This window comes from Plutella xylostella, chromosome 16, assembly GCF_932276165.1.
Source record: "Plutella xylostella chromosome 16, ilPluXylo3.1, whole genome shotgun sequence".
Classification (NCBI taxonomy): Eukaryota; Metazoa; Arthropoda; class Insecta; order Lepidoptera; family Plutellidae; genus Plutella; species Plutella xylostella.
In genome coordinates, this window is record NC_063996.1 from 4,788,456 (window position 1) to 4,802,016 (window position 13,561).

Sequence of the window (13,561 nt, forward strand, 5' to 3'; positions counted from 1 at the left end):
GAAAGGGGGTGACTCAGGGGGCTATTCTGAACATTTTTTGATCTACGAGTTTTGGAAATTCACGAAAATAAAAATTCAAAATATTCAAAAATAAAAAGAATGACCCCCTGAGTCACCACCTTTCGGCTTAGTATACACCCTTTTTGCAACATTCTGTATAGAGATACTTACTTAAAACTTTCAAATCTTAAAATATTGAGTCGGTAGGTACTCACAGAAAAACCTAGTTAATTTAGTAGGAAAACAGGACTTGAACACAAACAGTAAGAATATTTACTGAAATTTTCAGTTTTTGTATAATTTTACTCACTTAGGTCGGTGTGTATTGGTAGTTAGTAAGGAACTGATGTTTGCTCCGAGGTTAAATCGTCTGATGAGAAAACATTCGTGCTAATGACGCCATCAAATAGGGCTGAAAATATTTAATAAATTCTGCTGTTACTTACTGTATGAATATACAATACTTATTTACTTAAGTGCTTTTACTGTGACCAGTGTACCTTTATTTTATAGTCGGATAAGGTAGATATTGTTGTTCTACTTTATTGATTTTAATGTGATGGCAACCCTAACTTGCCTGTGATCCTACATACATTTTCTACGTGTCTTTCATGAAAAATATATTAGTTTAGTTAAAATACATAATATATAATTATGTTTTGTTTGTTTGTTCGTTTTTTTGACCGGGATTCACACCGGAACTTGGTTTTATTCTTTTAAGCCGACTCCAAAGAATGAGGAGTCGATTCGATATAGCATTGTCATCATCATCACGTCCCAACTGCTGGGGCACGGGTCTCGTTCCAATGAAGGGTTTAGGCCTAGTCCCCCATCCCCCATGCTGGCCTAGTGCGGGTTGGTGGACCCCAACATAAGCAAGCTTGTGCTGGGAGAGTGTGTTGCTTAACTTCAAATTCTTCAACGATCAGTAACGATCACTGAAGCTAGCTCTACTACGGACGCTGTATTTTTTATAATTTTAAAAAGTTTTAAAATAACTTTTTCTCATGTAGATACAGTCAGCAGAAGTCTAACTAGCGCCACCAATGATAACATTCGCGTAAAAGCGTAAAAAAATTCGCATATTAACCTAACAACGAGTATTTGGAATACATTTATAAATAATTTATATCACTCATAGATCCTTACCTGGTACAAAAAACGCTGTTCTCGCACATTTGCTTTAAAACTCGTCATTTTCACTTCAATATTTTTTCATTTACACTTTATGTTCACAAATAATCACTGAAGTAAGTACCTATTCACTCACTATAGATAATAAACATTGCTAAAGCGTGGCACAACGCTTCACAATGCAACATGTGAGTTTTATTAATCATTCTAAATAAATAAACATTAATATAACCATCTTATATATTGTGTAGGTACCTATGTATTGTAGGTAAATCTACAAGATAACATCACATTAAGTACACTTTTTCTGGGACACCAAATATTTGCACTAAGTATTTACTAGACTTTATTGTGTTGTAGTACGACAGTCTCGTTTAATTGTCTTTCTCACGAGCACAATAATTTGATACTGAATCTATTTTCAGGTATTGGCTCGGTTGAAGGGAGTACAGGCATCGTCACAATTTTCTTTATCACCTGTATAGCTAGATAGATAGTATTTTAACCATGCACCGACGACGACGCAAAGACAGAAAATCCTATGCATGCACATTTAAATGCCTGGTTACAAAATAAATAAGTAGGTACCTACCTAACTACTGTCGTGGTCCTTCCATTTCAGGCTTTTTCAATATATAAGAACATAACTTTCAGCTAGCAAACGGATAAGGATATGATAAGTTAAAAAGTTGAATCTAACTACGAGATTTAAGCCAATCAGATTTTTTTCATTTCTAAAAGGACAACCCTTTTTCTTGGTGACAGTCTTGGACTCTCAAGAAATAGATCATTATCGGCCTACCAGAAGAGTCATCTAATTGATGCGCTAGCTACTGCTTATAGATGCATGCGTGCATGCATCCAGATTCAGATTGGATACAGATATAAATAGGTAGAGTGGTGGCGTAACGGATAAGGTCTCGGCTCTCATTCTTGTGGCGTGGGTTCGAAATCCAGCCAGTACCAATTAATTCTTTAAGTAAAATTAAGTATACATTAAATAATCCTTATAAGTAAGTACTTACTTATTACGTACTCTTACGGTGAAGGAAAACATCGTGAAGAACTCCGCACAATGTACCTAAGTGCATTGTACTCAATAAAAAACGCCTTGCAACCTATCACGTGACTACGAATGTACAGCGAAAAGCGGGTGGCGAGTAACTACCCTGAACCACGTACCTAGTTCGTAATCAATGGGGTGTTTTCAGACAGCTCTTAAAAAATAATTATATTTAGGTATGAATGAATCTACCGACTGCGCCACAACACAATAACACCATCTATTAGGTGAGTATATTTAGTTCTTGTTTTATTATGAGCTCTCCAATACTCTCCATCCATGAAAACATCCATTACAGTCATATAAAGTTCTCCTTGGACCCAACTAAAAAAATGTTTTACATGTTGTTCTAGCCAACTTAAGCCAACCAACAGATAGGTACCTAATTGCTTGGTTACATACAGAATCCAATAAACTATCTATTAGGATTTGCACTACGAACGGCTAGTGGGTTCAAGAGTTTTGCGGCAATAAAAACCATTTTCAACTCGCTGGTGCGCAGTAAATTGGAGTTCAATGCTGTAGTCTGGTCACCCTACGAAGCGAAGTATACACTGATGCTTGAGAAGATCCAGAATAAGTTTCTAAGATTCTATTATATGAAACTATATGGTGTTTATCCCGGGTATCCAGCGCTGTACCCAACGCTCTTTGTCCTGGGCATGGTGGATTATAATAGGTTGGAGGTTAGGCGAGATCTGACAATAGTCTCATACCTTTTCAAGTTGCTGCGAGGTAGGGAGTCAAACTCGGTCATTTTGCAGCAACTGAACCTAACGGTTCCGAGAGATTATTTGAGGCGACGTCTGAACCGAACTTTTGACGTTCCGAATGGCAGGACGAACCTCCTCCGGCAGGCTCCCCTGACCCGGGCCATACGGTTGCTCAATGCCATAGATTCTAATATCGACATATTTTACTGCTCCCTGAGTGAATTTACCAAGGCGGCTCTTTATATTATTTGTTATAAGCATGTTTGAAATGTTGTTTTTATGTTGTTATGTATTTAACTACCTATTATATAAGTACTTTATATAATAAGTAAGAATGTTATAATTTTGTGACACTAAACTATTGCATTGGTGAATAACTGTCATAATAGTATTAAGTGTGTGTGTTAAATAAATAAATAAATAAAAAAAAAAAAAAAAATAAAAAAAAAAAATCTATACGTAGAACTTACAGTATCGGAAGAATCAGGGGCCAACATATTGAATGATGGAACTCTCGTTGCTACCCGAAATTATTCATGACATCTGTTGTCCTGAAACAAAAATATAAAATTTTGGTGAGTAGGTAATCTAAATTAATAGTCGGATAAGTAGGTAAGTAGGTACATAAAAAAAAAAACTAAATCATAGATGGCGCTAGTAAAACCTTCATACTACAGCACTGCATTTTTTATTGCAGTCGTTTTCTGTATTTTCTATAGTATGAAGAAAGTTTTTAGTAGCGACATCAATGTTTTTTTATGAACTCAGTTACAGTTGTAGAAAACCACTTATTTAATACCAAACAATCATGTTACGATTATGTCTGTGGCGCGATGTCCTTTAATAAAGTCTTATGGGTGGAGTTCGATCCACGTAAATTGACCACTTTAGTTGAATATATTTTCCACGTTTTGGACAATACCTGTTGTATTGCCATTTTCAGTCAAGTTGCGTGAATAGCAGTACAGTGCCACAAACTTATCTGTTCCGGTGAGAGCTCACGTAAATGTCTAATATTTCTTAATTCTGTAAGATTTTATGTTTGCCAGTGGTGGAAATTCGCCCTTGCGGTATTAATAAACCCATATAATATTTAACAATATATAATTGATTTTTAGGTAATGAGATATGGATTAATTTAGTTCGCTGTCACCGGAACAGATAAGTTTGTCGCACTATAAGTATGCTTGTGTGTCTGACTGACTGTCGCACTTGAAATATCGGAATAATGATTGCAAAATTGCCACAGATAAGATTTTTCATACATTTGACACTGTCAATGTCAAGAAAGTGTTTGTTTTGATTTCGATTGTTGTTGTTTCGTTGATTGATATTTTGTTTTAATGGTTTTATTTAGTTTAGTTTGTTACATTAATCCACATCCGCACTGTTTAATTCGGTTCATTTAGTACCTATATTGTGTATTATAAATTGTAAAGTAACTTGCATCACATTTTAACGATTTATTACCAATACAAACCAGTGTAACCTATTTAAAGTAAGTATTATAAACAATACCTACTTACCTATAAAACTTCCAAAACTTCTAATAGAGTTTATTAGTATTCTTTTTATGCAAACCCAGAAAACCTGAGCCAAGTGAATATCTCAGCTTACCTTTTCGTAACTTTAAGGTCCACAAAATTTCATACATAGTTAAGTTTTCATAAAAAATCAATCCATAGCCAACTTTTGATCTGTCAGGGGCCAGGGGTGTTTTGGGTGCCATTGAACCCCCACATAGGTACCCCCTGACCCCTTCAAACACCCCCTAACCCCGACTTTGAGTACCTAAGCCATAGTTAACTGAACTTTTACTGATTTAACATTATGCCTGAAGTAGTAAAATGTAAGTACTTATCATAGATATTTACTCTGGTATTAATTTTATTCCAGTATAGTTACCTTGGTGTAACATGACGTTTGGTCGAATACACCCTTAGCTGATTTTTAGGCTTAGACGGGATAGGTGGAAAGTTTGCCCATAGTAAAATATAGATAATCTAATTCATTTGATTTTTTAACATTAAAAGACAGCTAAAACAATATCATCATTACAACACTTAGTTTATACCATGCATACATGCCTAAACTGTCTTATATAATATAAACAATAGTATAAATGAGGCAGCATGTTAGAACTTAGGTACTCATTAACACACTTATTGTAAATAACTGTGCTGTATTGCATGTAATGGTCTTAAACATTACAAATGCAGGTGATAATTGTTAGAGAAAAATGGCAAGTTCCTTGTCTTGGCAACCACTGTAGGTCAAAATTATGATTATGATATATACCTACATAAATAAAATGCCATTTTATGTCTCTAAAATATGGCTATTAAGTTAAATAGATGGATTGATAAATTATTTATTTAATAATACAATACATAGGCGAGTTACATGGATATTTTGAACTTAGTATGATTTGGCGGCGGACAACATGAGATTGCAGTCAATGTCGCCACATCACTGGTTTCTATGTATTTCTATGGGATTAATTTGGCTGCTCACTGGTTGCTCGACGACACGTCCATAGAAACCAGAGTAACATGGCCAAACACCATCACATCTTTAGGAAATTAAATTACGAGTCCGGACAATAATGACGAAAATATTGTCCTGAAACTTTTTCTTCCTTAGTCATAGCCCTAGTAACGCCTTATCTATTCATCTGTCTAGATTTCAAAACTCAAAACAAACACATATTACTTAGGCACTGTTTACAATAACATACCATGGGATCCATAAAAGATGATAGGAACCCAGTAGGCGTGTGGGTCTTTAAACTGTAGTCTGACTTTGTTACTGTACTAATGCATAAATTTGATACTTAGACCTTTCCAATAAGGTTTAAATTATCACTGAGGTTGTCAGCCTGGACTAGGCCGATGGCCAACTTGTTTTCAATGTTAAGCACTTGTTAATGTTACGGAAGCTACTCATTTAAATAACTACTTATTTTGTACTTATTTGTCATGTAGTCTTAAAGCCATTCATCTAATGTTTTAACTCAGTTGGGAAAACATCCGTTTCATACGAAAAAGTGATGCACGAAAGTAGCCTGCGTGAGCGACGTATCATCTAATCCTGTGATGTCAAAGATAAGGTTCGCGGGTCAGCGGCATGTCAGCGCACCGCAGCAGCGTATCCAGCGCAGTCAGCGAGTGTCGCTATTGTGACTGGCTAATCTTTTCACCGCGGTGACAAACCCCAGAGTACTTCTTGTATTTGTCACCAAAACCGACACGATAGGCAGAACAATATACTGACCAAATACGAGCCCAAATTTGAGCCTCAGCCAGCATGTAAACTATAGTACTTACGTTCAAATGTAATGAAAGACATACTTAATACAATATACTTCACGAGATACATTCATTCAGAAAACTTATACAACACCTTACACCTTTTTGCAACAATCTATGCATTGGTAGGTACTATCTTTTACAGATAGGTACGAACGATTATTATAAGCGTGTTTTAGCGCGTAAAATAAATATTTAACTTATCTTTTCCATAATATCATTTATTTTGTCATGAGAAATGTGAGGCTGGTTACGAAACGATTATTATTAATGGTTTGGTTACCCAACCACATAAGTACCTAGTACTTTTGAACCCAACTTTCATTTTAGATAATACGAGTAGAATTAAAAACTATCTCATAAAAATTACCACTCTTCAAAAGGCACGGACATAAAGTCTGTGGAGCATAGACCTACTACCTCTAGACTGGCAATCGCCGTGTGCACTATTCTCTTTCTCACTCAAACCATAGATGTTGCCGACAAAAAAAATAAACCTAAATATGGGGAAATTTAACTTATCATAATAACAAAAACAAAACGAGTATATCGTCGGTTGATAGGAAAAAGACACTAAAGGCTAATTTTTCAATAGCCAGATAAAAGTTTTGCTGGGAAATAATTTTGATGCTGTTGCGTCTCAATGTTTCTCAATGTTTGTATTAACCAAATAACATTTATCTGAATATTGAAAAATCAGCCTTAGTGAGTTTTTCCTGTCAACCGACGATATAAGAAAAAAACTTTACTCATACTTATTTGATTTCAATATAATTATTTAATATACACAAACTGAGTGGATTGTATGATTCATTGTCTTCGTCCAATCGAAACAATCCTCTTCAAAATGTGCCGAACACAATTTTTGTATGTTTCTTTGGTTCCCAATTTGTGCGACCGGTAATGTCTATCCATTTTCTTGATATTTTTTTTTTCTGTCGGAAACCTATGAAGCAGAGATAAATGGATGAGCATGAGCATTATAATCGTGGGCCAAATATGTGATGGGGTTTTTTTTAAAGGAAACACGTATTTCGTATCAATACAATAAACTTTATATTATACAGAAGAAATCACACATAGAAGAAAAAAACGAAACGAACGTTTCCTCACAATGAGAGGCACCTCATTTGAAAGAGGAGAATGACTTCTACAAAATACAATCTTCACAAAAACCGAATTCGTGCGCCCCATTTGTAAACCCAACCCGAGTCCGTTACAATTTCTAGTATTTTCTTTGCATACTATAATATTTGTGGGTAAAATAAATTTTCAATAACTTGCAACACCATGTGATTTGTTATGATATGGTACCTCGTAACTTTTACTTAAAACTGATAATAAAAGACCTTACAGTATTAAAATTAGTATCGTTTTATATTAAAATCGAGCCAATAGATAGTACTATGATGAATGTAAGCTTGTTAAACTTGATAGTATCTACTTACATGTGAAAATATATCTCATCCATCATTCCATCGTGTTTTCGTTCAATATGCTCAATACAACCGAACAAAATCCACCCACCCATGTCACACACTCGTTAAGTGATGATAATAGTCTAATAAACTTAATAAACACCCACAAATCACTAGCAAATCAAAAATAAATAGCATTTAGAAAATTTTGTTGTAACTGTCAGCCTTTGTTTGGCACAGATTTTTCATTTGTTTCATTGTTTGGCACAGAGAACTGACGTAAACAGGCGCCACAGCAAAAAGGACAAAAAAAATTTACAGCTTAACGTTTCTTTCTTACGCTTAATGTAGCTAAGCGTCTCTTTTTCGCAATGTCAGAACTGTCACGATTATACCCCTGTGCTGTGGAGTGATAATCATTTATTAAAAAAAAAAACCCAACTTTCATAAATAGGTATCATTTAATATAACTACTTATTATATGGATTGCTTGTCCTGGCCATTCCTGGCACACCATAAACCAGAAACATACACTCACGTCTCTCACGAGCAATGAAAAAGTTCCAATGTCATATGGGACGGTACTGGCAGGTGGAAATTTTTTATTGCTCGCTACAACTCGCCACTGTACAATATGTTACTTACCTATTGTAACAATGTTGGTTAATTTCGTTAAATAAATCAATTGTTGTTTCAGATAAAATTTTAAAGCGAAAAATTACTTCTAATGGTTTTACAAAACATAATAACCGCTGAAATTTCGTCACGTTAACGTCACGTGGTCGATAACGAAACTCGCATTTCACGTTTTTCGCAATCGCAAAGAAATTTTTATTTTACGAAACTGATGTAGGTACACATAGATAGAGATAATATTAACGTTGATTATATGAACAAAACCTACTTTTTACTGAATAAAAAGATGAATTTTCTATTCTGTGGGGGTGTACCTAAGTGCATGCACCGGTTCACACAAATAGAACCTTTGTGTTGTCCCCAAGGTCTAAACTCCCTATCTAAGTTTGGACCATATCCCACCAAATATCCCACTATGGTCCACTGCGGCTTGGCGGGTTCACACATAGAGGTGAAAGTTTCCTCACGATGGTTTCCTTCATCGTAAGATCACTTGATATGTTTTTTTAAAGCCATACTTTTATAGCAGACTTTTTTAAAAAGACTGCTCAATGTTTTCAGTATCTATCTAGAGTATTAACGCTATTGCTTATTGTTCTAGATCTGAGACTTAGAAGTCAGATGTAGCGTGGGTATTCCCAGTGGGTGCCGCAACGATCTGAACAGCAGAATATGACCTGAAGAGACTACGATTGCGACTGTATTGATTGCTTTTTAAGGTATGTTAAGACATATTGGCATAAGGAGCCCCACAACACCCAGTCTTCGGCGTTCCTTATCCAACATAGACAGCAATACTGATAAAATCAACCACACAAATCACATTTATACATATTTTTTTTGCTGTCATAACTACTTGTTAACTGACCTCGAAAAAAGGAGGAGGTTCTCAATTCGTCTGTATGTATGTATATATTTTTTCTAATGGTCTAAGGTGGTAGAACGTCCCACGCTGAGTCTCCACTCGAGGACTCGTCAACCCTAACGGTTATCGGTTCTTCGGCAGATATGACCGCCTTACTACAATTTTAAATATTGTAATTAGGATATCATTTAAGTATTACGCTTTTTACGCCTGAAATATAAATATTTTTGAAATATAAGTATTATTATTTCAGCTTGCAGTTTTTTAAATCTAGGTAGGTACTTAAGTACCTAATATTAGAATTTCATTGAGGTAGGCACAGGGACTATTAGTAGCACATGTTTAAATTGCAATAATATGTTGAATGATCTTATCAGGGGCTTTTTATACCCAGGGCTGGTTGCAGCCATTTGTAATTTCCTTATAGTGATTTTATGTGCATCATCATTTGAATAAACTAAATATAGCACTTATTGTGAATCTAATGGGTTCGTTTACATAACTATATACATACCGTTTTTTTTATACTTACTGTTCTTGTACTTGATTTTTGCCTGTAGTGATTATCGAAGACTGAGGACAGAGAATTCGGAGGCTTACGTTCAACAGTTAACTATTTTCGGCTAAACGGTGGTGCAGCGGTTAGCTGGTTCGATCAAACCCGGCTGGGTAGATGTTACTATCCTTAGATCAGAAGAAGAGAGCAAAAGACGGGGCCCTTTTGGAATAATGACTTTAAATACCAGAGATAGTTAGGTGTTTGACGCAGTTTTGTCCACTATAGTAGGTAACAGATCTGCCTACGTCGCAAGGGTGTACCAACGAGGCGAGAGTGCTATTATTATAATCAGATTTTATCTAAAGTCCCTGATCAAAAAATTCAGTCACAGCAAAATTCAAACAAGTGGTTAGTTCATGTTTGGTTCAAAGTCTATGCCCTCGTTGCCACGATCTCGGATCCGGATCTCTAGAGGATAAGTTATTGCAAGTTACCGAATCAACACACTTTGGACTTTGAACCAACAGCATTTTATTTTAGAGTATGACAGATACAAAGTCCTCCTGATATACTTGATTCCGCTTATATACAATAAGTAAATAATTTATGCTTACTTCGTTTCAAATTGCATTTTTAAAATGAAAATTGTAAATTGAATACATACATGTAAATAGGGCGTCAGGAGTAATGTAAAGTATGTATACTTTTATTACTTAAGCCCAAACACTTACCTACTTAAATTTTTATGTCCACTTACATATAGGATAGGTAAAATTAAAGATTCTTACTCAACATACCTTGTTTGTGTGTATCGATAATATATTATTTGATTCATTTATCTCCCACATATTTGTCTCAGAAGCGCTTGGGGTAGATCTCGATCTATTTTGTTAACTGTATAACATAACTGTATTAGACATAACATAAATAATACTTACAAGAAAAAAATACTTACATCCGTGGTAAGATTCGAATTACCTCTACGTAGTGTTTCTCCTAATAAGCTCATGTTGTTATTGATAGAGATATCCCACGCATAATGCAAAAAAATATGCTTAGATCGCGCAAAAAACTTAAAAAGAATTCTTTGTCCTATTGATTTTTTACTACCTCTCTGCCCTCAGAATCTTGACAGAGATATGTGGAGGCAAAAAAGTACTTAGGACTCGTTGTGAACCGTTTTGTATTGAAGAGTTTTTTTAAGCACGGTCTTCTGCAAATAAACATGAGTCATATGATTTAGTTCGAGGTTAAAAGCCTTAGCTGTTTGAAAATATACAATATTTTAATCATATATTGTTATCTGCCTACTATAAGTATATTAACTTTTTCCGTACAAGTTGCATGGTTGATTAAACGTTTTCTCGTGTAAACAGTGGATTTAGATATTTTTGGTACATCTACGTGAGTAGATATGTAGTACCTTGTAAACAATACACATTGATGTACAATTTTAATTAAAAATAGGGTTTCGCCCGTTTTATTATCACAGTTTGCAAAAAATATATTCCATTGATTGTCAGGATCTAAAGTTTTTCTATTACGATCACTTAAATATTTTATAAATAGCAGTTACTAAATTTAATTTCAATACTTAGAAATATCTAGTTTTCCCTATCTATTTGTAGTATTCAACGGTACCTACTATTTGCTAACTTTCATTGTTCTCTAGTGTCACGATTTGAAAATATTCGTTTGTGCGATTTTGCGTCATAAAAAGTGATGATTTTAGACATGGAAATTTTTCATTGCACGTGAGTGTATGATGTCACGATGAGCTTTGGAAGCTTTCAGGAAGGCACTTCATAGTGTATGAAAAATATGACGTTATCTCTATTGTTAAATCATAGGTAGGTATTGTAATTGCAACGTATAACAATCGCACCGAACACCGAACAATAAAGTAATTTCACATGTTCTAAATAAGGAAAATAAACTAAAAAAAGTCGAATGGGCAGGCAGTAGGTATCGGTGCGAAGTTACATGGTCCACGATTCTGGGGGTCTCTATATAAATCGACAAACGAACGAACAAGAATTATCACGAAATCGGGACATTTAATACTACGATATACAGGGTGTTGCAAAAAGGGTATACTATGACCCCCTGAGTTACCCCCTTTCGGCTTAGTACTTCACTTCCCATTTAGCGACAACCTGTAGAGCCGTGGCTAACGCAGCGGCAGCGCTCCAAAGCTTACGAAAACAACAACAACCTAAGTGTCAATTTCGCCATAGTTGGTAAGAGCATAACCGACGGAGGACGACCGAATGGCGTAGTGGTTAGTGACCCTGACTACTGAGCCGAAGGTCCCGGGTTCGATTCCCGGCTGGGGCAGATATTTGTTTAAACACAGATATTTGTTCTCAGGTCTTGGGTGTTGATATTTATATTTAGTATATCTATCTATCTATGTATTTGTGTAGATATATCAGCTGTCCGATACCCATAACACAGGTTCTGCCTAGCTTGGGGTCGGATGGCCGTGTGTGAGATGTCCCCACATATTTATTTATATTTTATTTATATAACCAGTGATTATTGCTTGACTTTTAACAAATCTGTAAAATCTTTAAAAAAAATACAAATGTTTCCATTAAGTTACATAAGGCAACTTGAAGATTAAGAAGGTTACTTGCTCTCCATGGCCCATTATTTTCCATCCCATATAACATATCTACTGTCGCTTCCACCGCTTTACCGACATGAGTCGACTTTGTTAGATCAGCCAACAACTCAAGAGCCACCTCAACAGTTTCACTGATATGGAGGCCTACTCTTGGACTTAGTGTCGCCGCACACGCGCCACCGGCCACAGCCACAAACGCCGCCAGGAGAAGCTTTTGTATGGGAACAATTTGAAGCGTGTGGCCGCCACCGGCGTCAAGCGTGTGCGGCGAGTCCATATAAATGTACGGAAATTACAGGAAATATGCCAGTGGCGGCGTTTTGTGGTTGTGGCCGGTGGCCCGTGTGCACAGCAGCTAAGCGCAGCTATACTCAAACTGCGGCCCGCGGGCCGCATGTGGCCCGCCGGGCCTTTATCAGTGGCCCGCGAGCCATGAGAGATAATAGATAATATACATTACATGTAAAAAGTATCGGGATTATATCCATAAAACAAAAAAAAAATTGTTATTCATCCAAATTTATTTTATCACCTTCAAAGTTTGCTCCTTCAGAAACGATACACATACGCCAACGAATTATCCAATCATCACAACATTTTTTTAAACGCTGTTTTCAGAGTTGTGTTTAGTACTTGCGGTGATTTTTCCTTATTGTCTTCTATCGATTGAAAACAGTGCCTCGAAGTGGTAATTTGTGTTTAGGAAAAAGAAGAAACTAGAGTCGTGAGCTGCAGCCATATCTGGTGAATATGGTGGATGCTCGATGGTATTTGTTGAGTGTTTCCTCAAAAATTCATTCACAATGACGATCCTTGTGGGAAAGGTGTGATATGGTGCAAAATGTTTCCTCGAATTTTTTTCCACAAATCTGGCCTTATTCGTCGAATTTTCTGAATTAAATTCTACATAACCCGTAAATATTATTCTAATTCGTAATTCTATTCTGGCAAGAACTCCGAGTGCACAACACCACGATAGTTAAAGAAAAAGTCAACATGACTTTAAATAACAATCGATAGAAGACAAGAAGGAAAATTAGTAGTTGTGTTTAGTACGCGCCGCGAGTACTAAACACAAATCTGGTAACAGCGTTTAAAAAAATGTTGTGAATGTTGTGATGATTTGATAATTCGTTGACGAATGTTTATCGTTTCTGAAGGAGAATACTTTGAAGGTGATAAAATAAATTTGGTTGAATAACAATCATTTCTTGTTTTATTGATCTAATCCCGATACTTTTTACACAAAGTAGTATATGCATGTGTTTTTTTTCGATAGTTCACATCGCTTTATAA

General features: G+C 35.7%; 2 protein-coding genes across 4 annotated transcripts in view; one reads left to right on the forward strand and one right to left on the reverse strand.

The window, feature by feature from the left end:
- LOC105381117 (calcium release-activated calcium channel protein 1) overlaps positions 1-13,561 on the reverse strand; it is a 38,569-nt gene that overhangs the window by 15,443 nt on the left and 9,565 nt on the right. Inside the window, exon 2 of one of the 2 annotated variants that reach the window (XM_038118478.2) lies at positions 3,381-3,461. In XM_038118478.2, the coding sequence (XP_037974406.2) occupies positions 3,381-3,407 (27 nt within the window). In that variant the 5' untranslated portion in view covers positions 3,408-3,461. Of the gene's footprint in view, positions 1-1,149; positions 1,309-3,380; positions 3,462-13,561 lie in introns of those variants that run through there. The other variant, XM_011550766.3, reaches the window with a different exon arrangement.
- The window catches only part of LOC105381116 (methyl-CpG-binding domain protein 4-like), a 32,772-nt gene continuing 23,418 nt past the window's right edge, over positions 4,208-13,561 (forward strand). Inside the window, exons 1-3 of one of the 2 annotated variants that reach the window (XM_048626195.1) lie at positions 4,208-4,408; positions 8,334-8,485; positions 8,874-8,991. The gene's annotated coding sequence lies outside the window, so the exon portion shown is untranslated. The remainder of the gene's footprint in view (positions 4,409-8,333; positions 8,486-8,873; positions 8,992-13,561) is intronic. The other variant, XM_048626194.1, reaches the window with a different exon arrangement.